Below are 20,158 nucleotides of genomic sequence, written 5' to 3'. Positions count from 1 at the left end.
CCATTTATTCAGTTATTCTCATAAGAAAATAGCAAAGTGATAATACTTCTTGGCTTTTTTTTTCACAATCTGTAGTATTCTGTAGGAAAGCTCTAGTAAAATTTGCAATTTTTGCATGATTCTTACATATGAAGAATATTAATTTTGATCAAATGTGGTTATTTAGCCTGTTCTACTGACATGCAGGTCTTTCCCAATTTGGGTGGAACTGGGGACATCTTTAACACATATTTTTTTTTCTATAATAGAGTTTTTTTATTTCTCTTTCAGGTCTCTGTATCCCAACAAGATGATACTTATATTTTTGTTCTTCAGACCACTGCAATTGCTCCTTTTGTTACTCTGGATGTAGGGAGTATAAAAGGCAGATTTAGTGATAATGGTTTCCTCATGACTGAAAAGAAGAAAGTGATTGTGTTTTATCCTTGGGAACCTACCAGTGTTGAAGAGCTAGAAAGTTCACTCATCTTGACCTCTCTACTGGACATTGTCTGAGACTACTTCATTTCCTTCTAGATAATGAGTGAAACAGGAGAAAAGAAAACGAGAAGAATTTGACTGAAGCTGAAGTGACATACACTTTGAGCTGGCTGAAGAACATACTGTCTATTCCTGTCATGTGAATTTTAACTGCTGGTTCAATGTAAAGATCCCAACAGCAAAGCTTGCATATAATATATGTGGTGTATTGAAAGCACATCCATATTTTTTCCTAGTTTCACTATGCTGTAAGTGGTAATTCATTTTAGGATAACAGCAAGGTATGCTGGGGCATTCCAAGGGAGAAGGAGGGAGTGAAGCTGGGACTACCCCCAGTAGGCCACCGAGCCACTCAATGGGCAGGTTGCTAAGCATTTGGCTTCTCTGTCAGACATGGTTTGAAACGCAGCTGGGATCTTGCTGGAGTTCCGCAAGGATACTCTGTCCACCCAAGCAAATAATAATTTTCCTGCAAAGCAGAATCAGCTCCAGTAGGGTGGAGTTTGAGCGAGCTCTGCCACTGATGTCCATCAGTGTCTTAAAAGCAGCACGTGGGCGATACCTGCTGGAGATGTGGGGGTTCGGAGCACATGCCGGAGCAGTTGTGTGTTCCATTGGAGAACTCAGGCTGGGGGTGGATTTCAGTTGTGATTGCACTTCTGATGGGCAGAGAGATGGGCATGTTGACTGATGCTTTGATGTTAACCAAAATACTCCTGAGCAAGAGGAAGAACTTACAGATAAAAGGGAAATGATAAGTGAGAGTTCCTTACAAATGCTTTATTGGGTCACCAAAATAACTAACTGCAGTTGCATCTGGTTCAAAACTAGTCCTACCTGAAAGAAGACATGGAAACAATCAAAATATGGATGTGTATGTGTATAAATTTTGTAAAAAAAATAGGTAAAAATTAGAGTCATGAGTAAAACTTAGCAAATGCAGGCATTGACAAAGGAAATTAAAAAGTTGTTCTGAGAGGTGTCATGGGCCAACAATACCAAAAAAATTCTTCAGTTTTTTTGGTGACCTGGAATGAAAGCAGCAATAAGGTCAATATAAGGTAAGAATGAAAAAATGTGGAGAAAATATGATCAATATGTACTGCTGCAGTGTATTAAGAAAAGGACAAGTCTCTTGGCGTCTTTCTTGTACATTGATGGAGAGACGTCTCTTCTAGCAACATCTGGCTAGAATTTCAAAATAGTACTTAATAGTGTTAAATAAATAGAACTTTGGAGTAATCACTTGTATAAGATAATCAAGAGGCCTGTCTGGAGGTCAGTGATATTTGTTCATCTCAGCATCTGAGTGGAGTTTGAGATACGTAGAAAAGAGCTGATTAAAAAGTGATGAAGTGGCTGTGCAAATGAAGTCTACCAGCACAGCTATACATAACAGCATTCTGTTATTTATTTCCTTGTTGTTTTCTGCAATTCCCAGATTGACATAGCAAGGTTTGGGCAATTTTTAAAATTATTGCTGTTTTTGAAGGTCAGGAGCTCCCTAAGGAGTAGCTCCATTCTTTTTTGCTGAAAATCTTTAATTCAGCACTAGGTGCCATTTTGAAACATTAACAATTGCTTAAGCCAAGTGCTTGAACCCCAGACAGAATTTAAAGGGGAAGGTTGACTTCCAATATTGTTTTAATATCCTTAATATGTTGTTTTGGTTTCCTGGTGTTGTAGTAGGTGTGTATTTATAGAAGCTGTTCTCTCTCCATGCAGCAGTGACTGTAAGGTGTGCTTTGATTAACCATTTCCCCTGGTACTGTCGCAGTGGCGTCCTGTGCTGCACTTGGTTACATTGTTCTGCCTTTGTCTCAGATCAGGGCAGAGATAGGAAGGCAACACTCCTACCCTATCAACACATCCATCTTGCCAGCTGAGTGTTGTTACAGCTTCAGCAGCACCTGTATTGCCAGTTCTGTCTGAGGGGGGTTTGGCAGCAGGAGCATTAGGAAAGGCATTTGGTACATATCTTGGTGCTTGTCCTCAGTGTCATTACATTATTTGTTGGGAGCAGCAGTAGAGGGGACTGGCCTGTCAGTGTTCTTCCAGGGTGCTGCCTTGCAGTAATGTCTTGTTAAGGACCACTGAGTTTGTTTACTCCCAGGCCTGTCTGGGCTGTTCTCCACTGATGGCAAAAGCAGCAGAGTGCCCCACACCCATTACAAATGCCCTTCCAGAACAGTTGAGAGCAGGTTTGGGAAGAACACTGTATGGTATTGGCTGATCTGTTGTCCTAAAACCTTTCTCAGGCTGAGATTTGGCTGTGAACACATTTTGGGCTTGCACAGGCCATTTTGAGCTTTAGAGGGCACCTTTTTGTTCATACTTTCTGCCGCACAAGATGATTTATTTTGCTCCAGTTTACTGGAGCATGTCCTTGGAAGCTTTTTCACATTCTGCATCTTCTCCAGGAAAGAAGCATGCGAAAGAAGCATGCAAATGTGCCTAAAAATTGCTCTCCAAGGAAGTGTTCACAATTTTCTGTCAGTCTTTCTTGTTACCTGCTCTTTGCATACCTTGTGGTCTGGACAAACTTTTCTGCCTCAGAGGCACGTCTTTCTTCAGTACTTTTACTTCTATTAGTTCCCTTTTGGTTTTGGGGATGTGTAGCAGAGACCATTTCAGTGACTTGAAACAGTGTCAGGAGCAGAGAAATGGGCTAATGAATTTCTTGTTTTCAGTACACGAGAGCTGGGTTTTGAAGCTCACAAGCCAGCCTTTTTATTGTCAGAATTGCTGTTGTCTTACTCTCTTAGGGAACCAAGAACTCATGGTTTGAAATTTTCGGGACAGGTTGCAATCTAAGAGTTGTGTTTACATAACTTTGCTTTCCAGTCAGGTGTTACAGGGTGGCAAAACGAAAGCCCCAAAATAATTTAATTAGTGTGTAAAACCAAAACTTAAATTAAAAAGGCCGTCTCTGTAAGAAGTAGAGTCAGTCAATAGAGGCCTTTAAGTACCTGAGCTAGTACTCTTCTGTGTTGTGCATATGGCAAAGGTGACTGGATGGCTAAAAAATCCTATAGCAGTTAGGTTTAAATGAGACCATGGGAAGCCTCTGCAGCCTTGGAAGAACATACTCCAGCCTGGCTCTAATGGCTACTCATAATGCTGAACAGAGAAAATCAGTTCCTTCGTGATTAACTTGTGTTGTCTTTTGCTGTAGGAATCTTTTGAAGCCAGTAAAAGTTTGGACTGCACCATTGGCCATTACTCTAGAACTGTTTTATTTCAAGACATGATCATCCAGAAACACCAGAAGCTGTGGGTGGTGGGTGAGTACTGAGCCCTGCACACTGAGCTAGCAAGTGGGCACCACCATTCCTGTCCCTGTACCTGGGGGAAGCAAGGAGAACGTATCTTTTTTCTTAAATGTATGAAAAAGGCATTTTACTTTCCCAGGCAAGGGAGAAAAGACAGTTCATACACCACTACATGTAGGTAAGATTCTTATCCTTCCTGCAGTTAGTCCACAGAATCTCAGAATGCTGCTAGAGCTCCCACTTACCAGTGATTTCAAGTTTTTAAATACATGTCAAGATGATTCCAGGAAATGTACAACTGTAGCAGCCAATCTAAAATCAAGGGCAGTTTAACTTTCTGAATAATTCATTTCACATCAAATGTAGAGAAGATCTGAAGGGATCTGCTGTCACAACTTGTTGCATTCCATAAGTATGATGTTTATTGCTGCAGTAGAGTAGCAGAACAACTGAGCGAGCTCTATTCCAGTGCACCTGCAGATTAAGTTTGGAGGTTTCTCTCTATAAACCAGATGTAGACAGATGCTCTCGGTAGTATTTTTCTATCTCTTAACAAAGGGGAAAAAACCTAAAAGGATTAAATCCTTTTTTATTAAATACACTGAAACTAAGAAGCTGCCAGACTGTCACTTAAGGCACTGCAATACAGAGGGCCTAGGGGACCTGCTGTGCATGATCACTAACCTGATAAACAGCTGTTATGCAACGTCTCATGAAGCATCATGAACTGCTTTAAGGAAATACAGATCCAGGTGTCTCCTAGTAGGTTAAAAGCAGATCTGGTCAGAACTAAAGCTAAAAGGTGTGAATAACAACCAGGGTGCCTTGGTGATCTGCAAGATTGTAGAAACCTCAGTAAAAATCTCTGCCAGCCCCCTGAGTTGTGCTGAAAATTCTGTGTAAGCAGAAGGTGAACAGCAGCTCTCCTAGTGCTCAAAATGTTCCTCTACTTCTGGAATATGAGAACCTTTGCCTCTTTCTATTAGAGCTGGAATACAAAGAGAACACCGGAGAAGTACATTAATTGAACAAAAATCTATATGCCTTAGACACTGCCTAGATGAAGGTTATACATACAAGAACTGAAAAGAAAGAATGGCACTTTTACCAAATCTTCTCTGGAAGTAATTAACATTCTCAATAATTCAGCTGGATTATAAAATTACTTCGCAAGGTTTTTTTCATTACTCATAGTTATAATTATTTACAACGACTACCAGTTTAAACATAACCATTCTCAGGGTTTATCTTGATTCATTTTCTCAGGAGTGACACCCACGTTACTGAAAACTGAGCGGAGCTAAGAACCACCCTGTCAATGCTCCATCTTTCTGCCACAAAAATTGGCTAGAAGTAAGTGACAATGGTACAATGCCCCTCTTGGCTTTTTCACTATGAACTCTGATGCCTGTTCTGTTTAGTTGGGTCAACATCAATAACAGGACACTCACCATCTCAGAATTGATGTCAGACAAGAAGAAACACTGCTCATGAACACAATGACTACAGGAGATTCTAGACAGCCCAAAGGAGAGCTGTCTCATCTGAGTTTCGTGAGACACTAAATAGTTGGTGTCAGTGTCATTGATTCTCTGCTGCCATAATGAGAAATGGTAAAACAAGGCAGAGGCTTTAATCTCAAAGAATTCAGCATGATTTTGTATCAATGGCTAAAATCGAGATGCTAAATCTTCAATACCTCTACTTGAAAAGTAATGCAAAAATCACAGCAGGTACAGACAGGAGAATTAATTTTTGTGTTTTATTATAAAAGTAAAATAAAAATAAGCATTTTAAAAGCACGCCATTTCAAAAAGGATCAGATATTAAAAAATTATTTACAAGTAGGAAAATGCCAAACTTGAAAAAAAATTTGAATAAAAGGCACCAAAGTTAAGTTTAAATACATTATTTGAAATATACAGGATTCTTTTAGGATTCTGTTTTTTCTCTTGAGTTGTCACTGTTGTGATTAATGATTTTTCTTTGCCAGCTATTTTTATAAGCTGTTTGCATGCAACTGTGCTGCAGCAATTACAAAGAGAGCAGCTAGAAACTGTATCCTCTTGCTCGTGTGCTTAAACTCTTTAGTAAGTTTGTATTATGCATTAACAACTTCTTTTTGATCTGTAAAAAATCTTCACAGACCAGGAAAGCTCAGTCAAGTCTTTCACAGCGTCCAGTCCTGTGTATTAATGCAGCAGAGGAGCCCTGGTTATTGTAAATGGCTTGTAAATGAACACAATTAAATGTACTTGAGGAAGAAATCAGTGGCCAGGAGTCACATGCTGCAGTTGCCATTTGTTCAGGTGGGATTGTCCAGTGCACTTTTGGTTGTGAGTTCCCTTCCCTCTGGCCAGGATGACACTGATGTCATTTGAAATGTCCCATTTGTTCCTGTAACTGCACATTGCTAATTGAAGATCACTAGTCAGCTATGTAGTTGCTTTGCCCTGAACTTTCATGTCCATAGCCCAGGGCCATTTTGCCAAGTGTTAGTGAGGACTTGCTGTTCAGAGAGTCTGAGTAAGTGAAACTCAGCTTGCGGAAGGAGGTCTCCACACCACTGTCACATGTACTTTCGGTGTCTTGGAATCTGCTATTATCGAGCTCACCTGATGGACAGAGAAAAGGGAAACATCATCATTTGTGTGGCTTGAGCAAGGTTGCTTTAAGAAAAGCTTAAGGAATACAAACCAAAAGGATTAAGCTATTCTCTAGGAATATATATTCTATAGGAATATATTTGTAGGAAAATAACTCTAACATGAGGTATTATAATAGGAAAAGCTGTGCTGAGTGTCTCCAGGCCACCAAAGCATGTGATTTGATGTACTGGTGGAAGACATCAGCTTGCAGGTGGAGCTTGGATGGGATGAGAAGCCTGATGCTCTGCTGCCATTAATGCTGTCGCTGCACTCAGGTCAGAACTCTGCCCAGCTGTGGTGGTCACATGGCAAAAGGTTCTCAGAGTCCCACTCTGTGCAAGTGTGCAGCTCCAGGATGAGGCTTTTAATTCACATTATTTCAACTTACAGATTTATTTTTGAGACAAACATTGGAAGAGCTTTCATCAAGTAAGTCACCCCGAAATAGGAACAAGTCAGTAGCATCTATCAGCTGTACAGGATCCACAGAAGGAGTGCCTGACTGCAAGAGCTGAAACTGAAGGTAGAATGTGGGATCAATGTGACTAAACCAGTGGTGGTATCTTAAGAGTTCAGTCTTGTTTTTCTAAACAAACATCTTAAAATAAATTATGTGATGCCCTCCATTCATTTTGCAGAGGGAGTAGAACCCCTCTTACCCTTCAACATGAATCTAAAGGGGCAATATGTGTACAAGCCATTTTTGGATGGGTGTGAAGGTTTATTCCATGACTGACCAAACAGTTTTCTATAGAGAATAAACTGCAATGTTAGACTGAAATGGAGTGACCTCTGGTGTTTCTTTTTTTCTTACCAGAAATAACTACAGTATTTTTATACAGGGTGTAAGTTTGCACATTAGGCTACAGGCATCACTACTGGTGTTTGAACAGGAAAAAACAAAGGTTTTTTTTACTAAACGTGGCCAAGCAAACACTGAACAGCCCTGATGTCAAACTTCTCACAAATTCTAATTTTCTCTTAGTACTAAGAGTTCCCTGCCCCAAACCACTGTAGGACCTCCATCACTGAAGATGCTCAGAACTCAACTGGACAGAACATGGGCAGCCTCATGTCATGTTCCACTGGCTCTGCTCTGAGCAGGACTGCTTGAGGTCCTGTGTAACCTAACCCATCCCCAATTTCTTTGCCTACACTGGGCCATTTTGGAGTGCTACACATTGTGGAAGGAGAAATTTAATGCTGAAGTCTTACCAAGAAGTTTAGGAGCCCAAAACATTTTTGTTTATCCATCCATGAGGGGGGAAAAAAATGTCAAAAGCTAATGGCACTTGTACACACCTCGGAGATAATTGCCTATACTCTCAGAACATCCAAGCATTACCATTAGCAAATGGCAGGTGTCTGGTTTTAGCAGGGGGCAGCAGTCTAATGAGTACTGCGATGCATGCATGCTGATTCAAGTGGTCCATTTTTCCTCTCTTTCCTATGCCTAACAGGTATCTGTGATGAGAGGGGACACAGAATATAGAATAGAATAGTAGAATATTTCTGAAACCAGCAAGCAGGTGAAGCAGTGGGTGCAAGAAGGTGCAATCTATAAGCAGTCCTAGATAGAGTGGGAAGGGAGAACTGAAGTCTTAAAGCTCTTCATATTTTGCTGTCAGTTTTACCTGTCTCTCCATTTGCAAAAGTGAGTGGTGATGATGATGGAAGAGCTTTTGCTGTACTGTGCTCCAGGGGAGATGGTCTGTGTGAGATGGATAGTGCTTCCTGAATTATTTCTATGGCTTCTGTGTGATCCATCTGTCGCAAAGCCATGATCAGCTCTTGAACTGTACCGCCAGAAACCTGAAAAAGCAGACATCAGATGCTGAGCACCATCCAGGCTGGCTAAAACTGTAGGGCTGCACTGTCTCACTGTACAGGAGGACAAGATTCTGCACGTGTGTGAATGTTCTTTATAACCTGTTACAGCACATTACCTCATAGTTATCCAGCAGAGTCTTTGATGGGGAAGGGCTCAACCTGAAGGCATTATTAAGTATGCCAAGACCCAGTTTTTGTGCTAGGGTGGACCAGTTTTTGGTTGGATCAGGCAATTCCAATAGTTTGTAAAGCTGCATCTTAGAATTCTCATTCAGCTCTCTCAAATGTCCTGGGGAACAGAGAAATAAGTTAGTTTATTATTTATACAAATCATGCACCAGTTCATTTTTAAGAAGAAACAAAACCAAACTGAAGACTATTTGAGAGTCCAATCCCAGCATTTAGTAATGTATTGCTGCAATACTGCAAATGTACTTCCCGTCCTTGAGACTTCTTGAGGGTATCATGCTAATTCTTTGTGCAAGGGGATGGAAGGGCATCTTTTCTCTCACCAGCTCAGTTACAAGCTGTTGCAGGGCAATGTCTTCTGCCATTGCAGTTTCAGTACTCAGTTATTAGAGGGATATTGTCAAGTCTTTATAGGTGTTACCTTGTGTGAGTAAGTCCTCCAAAACCTCTGCTGATTCATAGGGTTTGCCATTTAATATGTCATACACCTAAGAGAATACATTAAAGTCAGTATTTAGCAGAAATCTGGTTAGTGTCCATTAAGTTTCAGCAGTGTTGTATAAAGTTACATCTGTAAATCAGCATTTTTTTCCTCTCCCAAGCTCAGCATGACTAAGGATACTGTACAAAACCTGTGCTAAACTTAAGGCAGAAATCTTGAGAAGTTCATCTCCCTTTATTTTAAGCTGTGTCATCTGGCAACTGTTTCCAAGACACAGAGGAAATCTTGGCAGTAAATAAATGGCAGCAGCAGAGATTAAGCAAGGAGCTGCTGCCTGTCTGCAACTAGTCATTTAAAACAAAGCCTGGGTTAGATTTTCACCTAAGACTGGTACCACTCCCCAGCTCCAGATGATGGGAGATGCTGACTGATTATCCTTTACACTCACACCAAGCCAAATCCACAATAATCAGCTTAATCACTGTTTGGGTAGAATACAGGAGTGCATTTTCCCACCACATACAGGCTGCAATTCTGAAGAACACTCAGCAAACAAACCCACTGAAGAACAGGCATTCAAACACAAGCTGCCCACCCAGGTATATACTGCCCCACACTGAAGACTGTAGTGCAGATACTTCAGGAACAGCCTGGTCATTTCCGCTCAGCAGCATTAGCCAGTTCAGTGGAACTTTCTTCCAGTGCTGTTTCATCAGGGGAGTTTTATGGCTGAATTAGCTTAATTTCTGATGGCAAATTAGCCAAATTAATTGAAATAATTGTGGATGCAGTGAAAGGAGCTGGCTGAGAGAGCTGAACGGTCCTTTGTGATTAGAAAAACAAAAAACTAAAAGAAAAAACAGGTCACCTACCTCACAGTTGGCTGCCATATCCAGTGGTGTTGTTCCAGGCACAATCCCTTCATCATCATCTTCACCATCTTTCACATCATCTAAATCAAACAATGGCTCAAAGTTCTCAATGTGAGGATTTGCACCTGAAAAACAAGTCGGGGGGGCTTCAAGTAGCCCTTTCTATCAATTACATTTAAATGCTGTCACATCTCTGTATAATGCTACTCTCCATTATAAAGAGGGGAAAAAATAATAAGCAGAGTGTTACGGCCCAAAGAGCGAGCTCTGGTTGAATCCACTGACTTCCAGTCCCACCCTGCCTCATGCAGCACAGCATACATGTGATGAAGGGATGGTGGTGCTGCTTTTTAGAGCGTCAGACAAAGTGGGGGTGCTTTTAAAACACCAAGCAGACAGCCTCAGCAATGGGAGGCTTGTGTTTCTGTTTCAAAGGAGAAAAATCAGGCTTAAATACAACTGACAAAATGTTCCAATAAATACATACAAACTATTTCTTCCAAAGTGACAGCAAATTGGAGATCATAACAAGCTCATGCTTCAGTGATGGGTTTTGTGGGGTTTTTTTTGGGTTTTTTGTTTGTAAAGCAGTCCAAGACTTATCCCAGATACATAAGAAGGTCTTTTCTCCACTTCTTCAGCTATAAAAGCCACAAAACATAACTCAACTTCCCAAAGTCCTCAAGAGATTTTTTTTGACCAACACAATTTGCCTTTCTAGCCATTAGATGGTGCTGAAGAATGATCAGTATAGCACCTCAGAGCAGAACTTTCTGAGGAAATTCAGGCCTTCTTGCTTTTAACATTTGACTTCCTCCACCCATTAAACAAGTTCACTGGTACATTCTTTTCTGCTTTCAGCCTTCTAACGTGAATTGTCACTGTGAAAGAAAAGTCTTCAGCAAAGATCTCTTTCCATACCTGCTGCTTTGAGAACTGCTGCCAATTTTGTTGAGCCCCTTCCAGCTGCTATGTGAAGTGGAGTTGTCCCATCATATGTAGTGCTGTCCACATCTGCATCACCCTAAGTTTTTATTGAATCGCAAAAAAAAAAAGGAAATTTGTACAATGTAGAGGCTCATGTCAGCATAAACACTGCTACTGTGCAAGTAAGCACCATTCCTGTCTGGTTGCATAAAAACTCTTAATTGTTGCCTGAAAAGAAGGAATTAGAAAGTAACCACAACAGTCTGAATGCATATGGTGGTAGTGTGCTCCAGTGTTAGAGCAGGAGGCACAGTGTGTATCTCCAAATAGGTCAGGTAGATAAAAGTCACTTTGCATCCCCTGTAAAAGTTCTGCCATCGGATTGCCCATGGCCTTTGGAGTCTGAGTGGTGTGGACAGAATCCTGCCCTCCTGCTGCTCATCTGAAGAGCAGCCAGGCTGGTGGTCCATCCATGTATGAACACAGAGGAAAGCTACACAGCCAGCTGGGGGGTGTAGAATTAAGGATACCAAGGATATTAAGGATGAGATAAATATTTATAGATTACACAACTACATCTCTGTGCACATCTCTATACATGTTCTACTTCACAGAGAAGAAGAGATGAACTTGTTCATGCTCACTTCAGTGCCTGCCAGGATGACTCAGTGCCAATTATACACGGCATGTGCAGTCAGGTTAGGGTCACAAACTCTAAATTCCTCCACTTAGGCAGAAGCTTCATCAGCACTGCTGAACAAAACAGTAATGTTACCAGTAACTTTGCCATTATACCAGTTCAACTACTCCCCCTTACTTCTGTTTTTCTGAAGCACTCAAGGATTGTCAACAGCTTTCAAATATGTAATTGGAAAGACCTTGAAGAAAGAAATTCTGCCCTTACCTCAAGCAAAAGGCAGCCTGCCAAGGGGACGTTCTCTTGTTCAACAGCCAAATGCAATGCAGTTCGTCCAGATTTTTGTTCCTGAGCATTGATGTTAACTCCAGCAGCAATCAGATGTTTGAGGCAGGACATGCTATTTGCCATCACCACCATGTGAACTGCACTGAGACCTTCACAAAACAAAATCCATCCATCATCTGCATTAATATTTGTAAAATTCAGAAATGTCAGAGTAACGAATTTCAAAATGAGAAAATTGTAAAGTGAGTTACAGTCACTGTAGTTACCTAAGCAGTTGCCTGCTTATACACTGAAAGATGATGGAATCATGGAATTGTTTGGGCTGGAAAGGACCTCAAAGATCATATAGTTCCACCCCAATCCTGCCATGGACAAGGACACCTTCCACCAGACCAAGCTGCTCAAAGACACATCCAACCTGGCCTTGAACCTGCTTTCAGGAATGAGGCATCCACAACTTGTCTGGGCAACCTGTGCCGGTGTCTCATCATCCTCACAGTTCCATCCTCACAGTGAGGCATTTCTGTCTTACATCTAATCTAAACCCACCCTCTGTCAGTTAAAAGCCATTCCCCCTTGTCCTGTTCCTACATGTCCTTGTAAAATATCTCTCTCCAGCTTTCCTGTAGGCCCCCTTTACTACTGGAAGGTGCTGTAAGGTCTCCTTGAAGCCTTTTCTTCTCCAGGCTGAACAGTCCCAGCTCTCCCAGCCTGTCTGCAGGAGAGGTGTACAGCCCTGTGAGCATCTTCACACCCTCCTCTGTCCCTGCTCCAACAAGCCCATGTCCTTCTTATTTATGTTGGGGGCCCCAGACCCTAAAGCAGTACTTTACGTGGAGACTCAGGATGAAGTTAATGGTGTTAATAAATATGTTCTTTGTGCATAAATTGGAACTTGAAGAGTCAAAACCATGCAAGGAAAAAAAAATTGGATTACAAGGTGGAACAGAAGGCAGGAACTACAGAGCTCACCCAGAGCATCTTTTTCATCAACCGAATAGCCTTCAAAAGAAAATCTGCATCTTGGTACTAAACAAGTAGGCGCCCCACTCTGGCCCCATCTGCTACTGAACATCTCTTCTAGAAAATGGTCTAGAGAGTAACTGGTATTTTTTAGTATCATCCTGTAAGGTCACAGTGACCTGACACAAGAACACCTGCACCAGAGATATAATAATAAAGCCTTTTATTTAAAAACCAACCATCCAAAACCCAACCAAAAAAATCCTCTCTCTGAAGAACTGAACAGAGTTTTTTGAATCCATAATGACAGTTTTAGGTCAGACATTTTACAAAGTCTTCTGTGCACTGAAAAATGGGAGAACTGTCTCTTTGTGGTTATTTTACAGGCTCTAATTCTATATGGTCACAAAGTACCATATATGATATGAAACTCGATACTCTAAATACTAGTCCAGAAACTATTTTTCTAAGGGGATTTCATTCACTAGACAGGAGGACATTTTCTTCTGGGGGGATTTTTTTTTAAAAACCAAAGGTGGCATAAGGAGCAAGAAAAACACAGTGCTTGAGGTTCTGTAATTGAAGAGACTGTACAGTGACAAAAATTCAAATCCATACTGTGTCATGTGACCATTACCAATCTTTCTGTTCTGTATAACCAGAAAACTGACACACTTGTGTTCTCTTACCTGTGCCTGCAGACACACAAAAACCAAGGGCAGCATATGCAGAACAGGGAAAGATGTTATTTTCAGGCTCTGTGTAGCAATATGGTGTTGGCAGGAATTCTGGTGATTTTGTCTAGTAGGAAAGTGTAAAATACAGCCATTATCTTTCCATACCTTCACCATTGGGGAGGTTGACCATCGGAGATACTTTCTCATGCCTGAGGAGTAGACTCAAAATCTTGTCATCTCCTTCAGTAGCAGCTAAATGTAAGACAGAATTGCCATGGCGATCCAGAAGGCTGACATCTGCTCCAGCCTTCAGCAAGTCTTCCACCACCTTTGCCTGCTTTGTGATTACTGCCAGGTGCAGGGGGGTCTGCAAGTGACAGAAGCAAGCCATGAGAAGATAAGCAACAGCTACATCACTTGCACAGAAATCTCTGAAACCCATAAAAGCTCTTAGGGTGAGAAGACTGTACACATTTGCAAGCTTTTAGTTTGTTGGCTTTGGAGTGGTGTAACTTCTTTTCTACTGAATACTACAAATACGGTTTCTACTTACTGGAAATAAAAGCTGCCTTGCCAATGTCAGCAGTTGGACTTTGGGAGGAACAAAGATGTTTTCTACTCTATAAGCCAGGGCACTGACCTGGCTATTTGAGCATTGCAGTGCAAGGGACCCAGGAAATGAGATAATCCCTGTGCCCCCCACACACTGCAACCCTGCTTCCACAGCTGCCCCATCACCCAGCTCATGCCATGGGGGGAGCACACATGCTTTCCAGGCGCTACTCAGACCCTTTAGCAATGAACCATGCTCTCATTTTGCTCCTGAATCAGAGATCATATGCAGCCATGGGCACAGGAGTTCCTTATCCCTCAAAATGGCTGCACAAAAAAGGAGAAAATCCTGCAGTTCAGTGCACTTGTCAAACCGCAGAACAATTGTGCATTTATGCTGTGTGTGTTGAACTAGCTCATCCCATTTGAACATTCCCCATTTCTATGCACTTGTAGCACTGAGCAGCGCTCAGGCTGAGAGGTTTTGGGACCTTCCAAAGGTTGGTTGCATACTGCATTCTTGTCAGTTATGAGCAGCATCACACTGAACATACATATGCATGTATTTAAACAGTCAGCATTCATGTGAGGTCGGAGAAATGGTATTTCCAATACTAAAATAATTTAAAAATTGAATAAGGCTACATATCTAGATTATATTGACAGAGGACTTTAAAAAAATACTAATTCCAGCTCTGCACAATAAGCTTTGTCAATAGATCTGTCAACACATTTGCAATTACAGTAATTTCACGATTACAACCGCACCTGATTACAAGCCACACCTCCGGGTTCGGACCAAAATTTTAGTCAAAATGGTGCAGCTTATAATCGTGAAATTACTGTAATTACTGCATCTCTAAGGAATATGTCAGCTTTCAGATGTCTGTAGAGAAGGAAAATTCTAGCCCAAGCCTATATTCTCTTCCATCAATGGCTTAAGGTTTAAGTTGAATGTAGGAAGAGCTGCAAAGGTTCTGGTAGTCAGGGATTTCTTTCCTGTGTAGAGCCCAGCTTTACTTCCTGTTTCTGTTAAACACAGGTCACAGAATTCAATTCAGAATCTTCTGCTTACTTTCAGCAGCCTCCACATTTAAAACTTGCTTTATAAGAACATAAAAATATGTGGGAAAACAAAGAAGTCAAACCTTCTGGAACTACCTGTACAGAATTAAAACCTGCCTTTACTGTTCACAGCAAAACAAAGACACAAGTGTCAGAGTGCTGCTCAATGGCATGCACAATCTCTCTAAAAGATATTCTTTTCCAGGCAGGTTCTCACAGCTCTTTTTAAAACTTGAGTTATATACCGTTGAGGAGACAGAACTGTGCCTGCCAGTTCTTTTCCTACTAGGTAAAAGACAAGGGGATGGGCTTTTCCCAGTTACTGCAGAAATGAAAGGGAAATCTTGGTGTTCACATGATGGGCACAAATACAATGTGGTGTGCAGGAAGGGCATAGGTTATTATGGCTTTCACATGTGCATGCAGATAGCTGATGATGAAGTAACTGATTCATGATCCTGAGTTAGCCGGTGTCAGAAAGGTCAGGGGAGCCTGGAGCTGGCACACTGTAATCCATACCTCTGGTTTAGTAACAGAGAAGCTAAATACTGAAGCCATGAACTGAAGAATTTAGTCTTTTTGGCCTGTTCCACAGTTAACCCATGGAGACACTTCTTTTACCATAAAGGAGACTAAACCAGTGAAAACATGCTCTCTTCTTTCCACCACATCCTTCCAATATATCCTTGTTTCTAAACTTGCTTGCCTCAATCTGATCTCTTTCCACAGACAGCAAGTTGTGCAATTTCTTTTTTACTGGCTGAACAATCAGGAACACTTCTATCCCCACAACTGCGCACCTGATAGAGGTCATTTCTCATGTTAATGATGTCATTGTAATTCAAATCGGGCATCACTTCCAAGAGGTTTTTCACCAGCTCAGCGTGAAGGTGGATAATTGCTAAATGAAGGACACTGAAACAAGCAAAAAACAGATTAATAAATTCACACTGTTTTCAAATTCAATAAAAAAGTTTCAAGGCTTTGCTGTAGATCTGACTGCATTCTAATATAAACACTTGACTATTAGAGATAATGATTCCAGCACTAAAATGAATCCCAATACTTAAAAAAGCAGGTCAGACAGTAACTGTTTATCCCCTCAATCACAAAAGCAAACTCAGGATTGCTTTTGCTGGCCCTCAGCATTACTTTACGACTAGGCTAATATACAAAATGTGTGGCACAAAATAATTATTTCAGAAATCCTCAGATTCCCTGCTGGTTTGCTGTTTTTTCATATTTTGAATTATGCAGCAGATAAACACTTCTTACTGTCAAAACCTTTCTGCAGAATTTCCACAAGCCTCTCTGCTACCAAAGCAGATTTTCCCTTGGGGGTTTCCCCAGATCTGTGGGTATTTCTTTATGTCGTTTTCAAACAGAAAAGTGACTAACAACCACAGAATTTGCAGGAGTGGCCAGAGGCATCATGCCAAAAAAGCACCTGTTTTGAGACCTGAGTGACTGCACTACAAGACACTTGACTTCTACTGGGTTAATGCAATGGCCCTTCCTGTGCACTCCTCCAAAGGCAGGTCCCTCACCACCAGCATGCGTGGCTGGATGTGCAATGGGCAGCAGGAAAAAGCAGGTTATGAATCCCATCACCTCTGTCCCACAGAGCTCCATTTGCCTTGCTACCTTAGGTTTTCATTTGGAAATCATGCCCTTTGTTTTGAAACATAACCTGCCAAGTGCTTCGTTGGTAGATGCTGACCAACTTCTAGACTCATCTTTTAGCAAGCTGCTGCTGACACATAATATCAACACAGGACATCTGGTGTGCCTGTTATGCCACTCCAGAAATACCTGAACAGTCTGAGATTTCCAGTTTTGTCAGAAAAATAAAAAGTTCCATGCCATTCAGGGCAAGGAGTCATCCTGAAATTGACACGGGAAGCAGTCAAAACCAGAAGATACTTTAAAAAATAGAAAAAGATAATTTACAAACTAAACTCATCCTTAAAGGGTCTTTGTTATTGATTCCGTATACTGCCACTGGAAGTATCATGGCACCTTCCCTCCTTCAACTCCGCTGTGCTGTTCAAACAGTCCCACCATTACTGGAAAAGTGCTGTTCCTCTGCTCTGATAGATGCTTTTTATTATGTTCTGTATCATAATGACATCTTATTTCCAAATTTCACTACAGAAACACATTTGTTCTTCTACTGCTTTTAGTTCTTGTTTTAGCAGGAAGTATTTTAATTTTACTGTACCATTATATGTGATGCTGCTGACTAGACCACAAAAGGTCAGTTCTGTTTCTTAAACATTCCTACATGAAAAAATGTATTTGAGCACCACTGTAGAGCCATCAGATATCTACAGAGAAGTGGTACTGGTATAAATACAATCACAGCCAGTGTTACTGAGTGTGCACTGTAAATATACGCTCATCACAGGTTGCTGGGGTCTGTCTCAAAGGCATAAATTGTTGACAACAAAGTTCTTTGAAATGCTTAAGCAAAAGCTTTTTAGTTGCCATATAATTTTAATTATTAAAGTGAAAATCAGGGCAATTTATTAATTAATTCTAACCTTTTTCTTCGCCCCCAAGAGAGCTGGAAGACAATCACCAAAGTTTTGCTTTGTCAAAAAGTTGTGAAGTAACACAGATTTATATTATGCTCACAGAATAAATCTATCTCAGGAGAAAGGCAACGTGACCTTGAGCCTTGCATTCTTGCAGGTACTTCTTGATCCAGCAAGAAAAAAACTATTAACCATCCTTCTAAAAAGTATTTTAAGTTGGTTAAAATGCCTTGCAAGTCCAAATCTGAGGAGCACTGTTTTGGTATTTAAATGCAGGGCCTACTTGCTCAGTACTCCTCTAACTCTCCCCCTAACTCTCCCCTTTGTTTTTTTAAACACAGAAGCTGTACTGTCCATAGCAGTTGTAGATTTTGTTGCTAACTCCCACCTTCTTCATATCCCTACTTATCTCAAAGCACACATTAGATTTCCAGTTGGAAAGCAAAGCTAGTAAAGGAGCTCCCTCTGATTGTGCAGTCCTCTGTCTGTAATTGGAGGCCTATTTTCACTGAAAATGGAGTGAAAGTGGTAACCTCTCTCCGAGTAATTGAACAGTGGGATACAGGTCTCGGTCACTTGAAATTTTCCTTCTAGTTAGACACCTTGAGGCTTATCTGGCTTCTACTGTTCAAAACACTACAATTTAAGGAAACAAAGGTGATTGCACAGGGTCTGCCAGCTAAAAAGTGAGGATGTAATAGTGTCACTTGCTTATTGAAGAGATTCTCTTTGCATTTGTTCAGAGTCACTTCTACTGAGTTTCATTTTAAGTAACTACTGATCATTAGTTCCTCACAGTACTTCACTCGGAGTTCCACAGAATCTTGATGGCTGTAGAGGAACTAAGTGGATTTCCACTCCAGCTCACATTATTGAAGGACTGATAAGCAAATATTAGCAACCAAGTCTGCCACAAACATCTGTGCAATCCCTTGGAAGACAACAGTACAGTACAGATGCAAGCAAGAGCAAAATAATGTCCTCTGGAAAGAACTTGGTGTCAGTAGGAGAAATGCAATATGGACACTCCAGCCACTGTTTTACATCTCCTGATGAGTCTCTTACTTGAAGCATCCTATGAAGTCTTAAGGACTTGCATGGAATAAAAAGCAGGGCATTCTCCTTCAGCACCAAGCTGATGACCCTCATACACTGTGTATCATGATGCAAGCACAGCAATTCACACTCGGTCAAGATTTTAAGTAAAAACGGGCAAAGAAACTCAAACTCACAACATGCTCAACATACCCTCAATGATCAGATTACTTTCTGACAGGTACTGGATCAATGAAGTTTATGGTGCACATGACTTCTTTGCAAATGAAACCAATGTCTAAATCACAGCTGTACCTATCCCAAACAGCAGAAAGAAGTGGTGTCAGCCATGACTGGCACCCGTGAGGGACAGAACAAATTGACTACACCATTCTGCCCTCAAACCCGTCGGTTTCAACCTAGCAAGTGCAGTGTGGTTAACTCACTTGTCCCCATTGTCATCCTGGACAGCGGTGAGATGACGCTGAGCTGCCAGCAGCATCTTCACATCTCCAGTTACAGCATAATCAAAGAGAGCGTTGCAGTGGCGCCTGGCAAGCTGCATGGCCTTCTCCAGGAACAGAGCACCTGCAACACAAAGTTTCCTCTTCATCAGCTCAGCTGCTTTCCTTGGAACACCACCTACCTTTGACAAGCATTTGTGCTGTCACAGAAATAGAAAGTGCAGACCACCATGCATTATTCAGAGGGAAGGAAAACTAAGGGCATGCTGAGCATTCAGGCAGCAGGAACCCTGAGAACAGTCAAATCTGGAAGCTCCCTCTGGTTTGACTGGCACTAAATTAACAGCACTGATGTGCAGTTATATGCAATGACACAAAAGGAGCAGAACTTGGATCTGGAACTTGCAGGTCCAAGTAGTTTTGCCTTGAGGAAGCTGAGGGACAGGAAGCCTGACTGACCCATCAGATATTGCAGAGAAGTTCAGAGAAAAGCTATTGAATAAATGCAGGGCTTTGCACTCCTTCTCCGACTCAAATCATGCAGTCTAGCCTGCTTTACAGCAGCAGCACAGAGCGTCTGTTCTTCTGTTTAAAACATTTCACTTTTTACAATGCTTAGTATTTCTATCCTGATTTTATAATTATAAAATGGACAGCCACTGACATTTCAAAAAGCAGAAGTTGTCATGGTGGGGAGGCAAAAGGGAGAAAAGGGAGAAAAGAAACTCATTTGCGGAAAAAAGTAACTCTAGCTGCTCTGTCAATACTTTTGTGGTTGTGTATCAGCAAGAAACTAGTGAAAATGAAAACAGATGAGCTCTGAAAGACAACGTCATTCTGTGAAACAGTATCATCTGAAACCAGCCTGTATTTTGAACAGTTTCATGTTTCTATAAAACCTTGTAAGGTTGGAAATTACAAAGTGCAAACAAGTACAACAGACTGTGTCATTTAAAGCACACAGGGGGAGACAATAGCCAGGATTTCCAGTTACACAAAACCAGGCATTTAGACTGGGTCAGAAGCATATCCCTGATGAACATGAACACATCATTGCTGTAAGGCAAAGACTTACTCAGCTATCCATGAAGCTTATTGTTCTGGCCAGTATATCCCTGTGGCTGCTGTAATATATGCCTGGGTTGATGGATTTATATTTGCTTATTTTTGCTATTTACACTACATGTGCTATATTCGGGGTAAAGGGTGTTAAGCAATTAATTATTTTCTCATTATACACATTTCCAAAGATCAGAGAACTGGATGTTGAAACTCCCTCG

At 41.2% G+C, this 20,158-nt stretch overlaps 2 protein-coding genes across 4 annotated transcripts in view; one reads left to right on the top strand and one right to left on the bottom strand.

The window, feature by feature from the left end:
• MANBA (mannosidase beta) overlaps positions 1 to 7,181 on the top strand; it is a 55,160-nt gene extending 47,979 nt beyond the window's left edge. The window contains exons 17-18 of the mRNA XM_033059403.1: positions 271 to 5,105; positions 6,791 to 7,181. Of these exons, the coding sequence (XP_032915294.1) occupies positions 271 to 495 (225 nt within the window). The 3' untranslated portion in view covers positions 496 to 5,105; positions 6,791 to 7,181. The remainder of the gene's footprint in view (positions 1 to 270; positions 5,106 to 6,790) is intronic.
• The window catches only part of NFKB1 (nuclear factor kappa B subunit 1), a 55,612-nt gene continuing 41,059 nt past the window's right edge, over positions 5,606 to 20,158 (bottom strand). For all 3 annotated transcript variants that reach the window (XM_033059400.1, XM_033059401.1, XM_033059399.1), the window contains exons 15-24: positions 18,861 to 19,002; positions 15,643 to 15,757; positions 13,391 to 13,592; positions 11,565 to 11,734; positions 10,655 to 10,757; positions 9,734 to 9,858; positions 8,841 to 8,907; positions 8,347 to 8,519; positions 8,035 to 8,212; positions 5,606 to 6,367 (exon numbers count right to left, since the gene is read on the bottom strand). In XM_033059400.1, coding sequence (XP_032915291.1) covers positions 6,180 to 6,367; positions 8,035 to 8,212; positions 8,347 to 8,519; positions 8,841 to 8,907; positions 9,734 to 9,858; positions 10,655 to 10,757; positions 11,565 to 11,734; positions 13,391 to 13,592; positions 15,643 to 15,757; positions 18,861 to 19,002 — 1,463 coding nt within the window. In that variant the 3' untranslated portion in view covers positions 5,606 to 6,179. The remainder of the gene's footprint in view (positions 6,368 to 8,034; positions 8,213 to 8,346; positions 8,520 to 8,840; positions 8,908 to 9,733; positions 9,859 to 10,654; positions 10,758 to 11,564; positions 11,735 to 13,390; positions 13,593 to 15,642; positions 15,758 to 18,860; positions 19,003 to 20,158) is intronic.

This window comes from Catharus ustulatus, chromosome 5 (genome assembly GCF_009819885.2).
Source record: "Catharus ustulatus isolate bCatUst1 chromosome 5, bCatUst1.pri.v2, whole genome shotgun sequence".
Classification (NCBI taxonomy): domain Eukaryota; kingdom Metazoa; phylum Chordata; class Aves; order Passeriformes; family Turdidae; genus Catharus; species Catharus ustulatus.
Note: the sequence above shows the minus strand (reverse complement) of the source record. Positions and strands in the feature narration are given on the sequence as shown.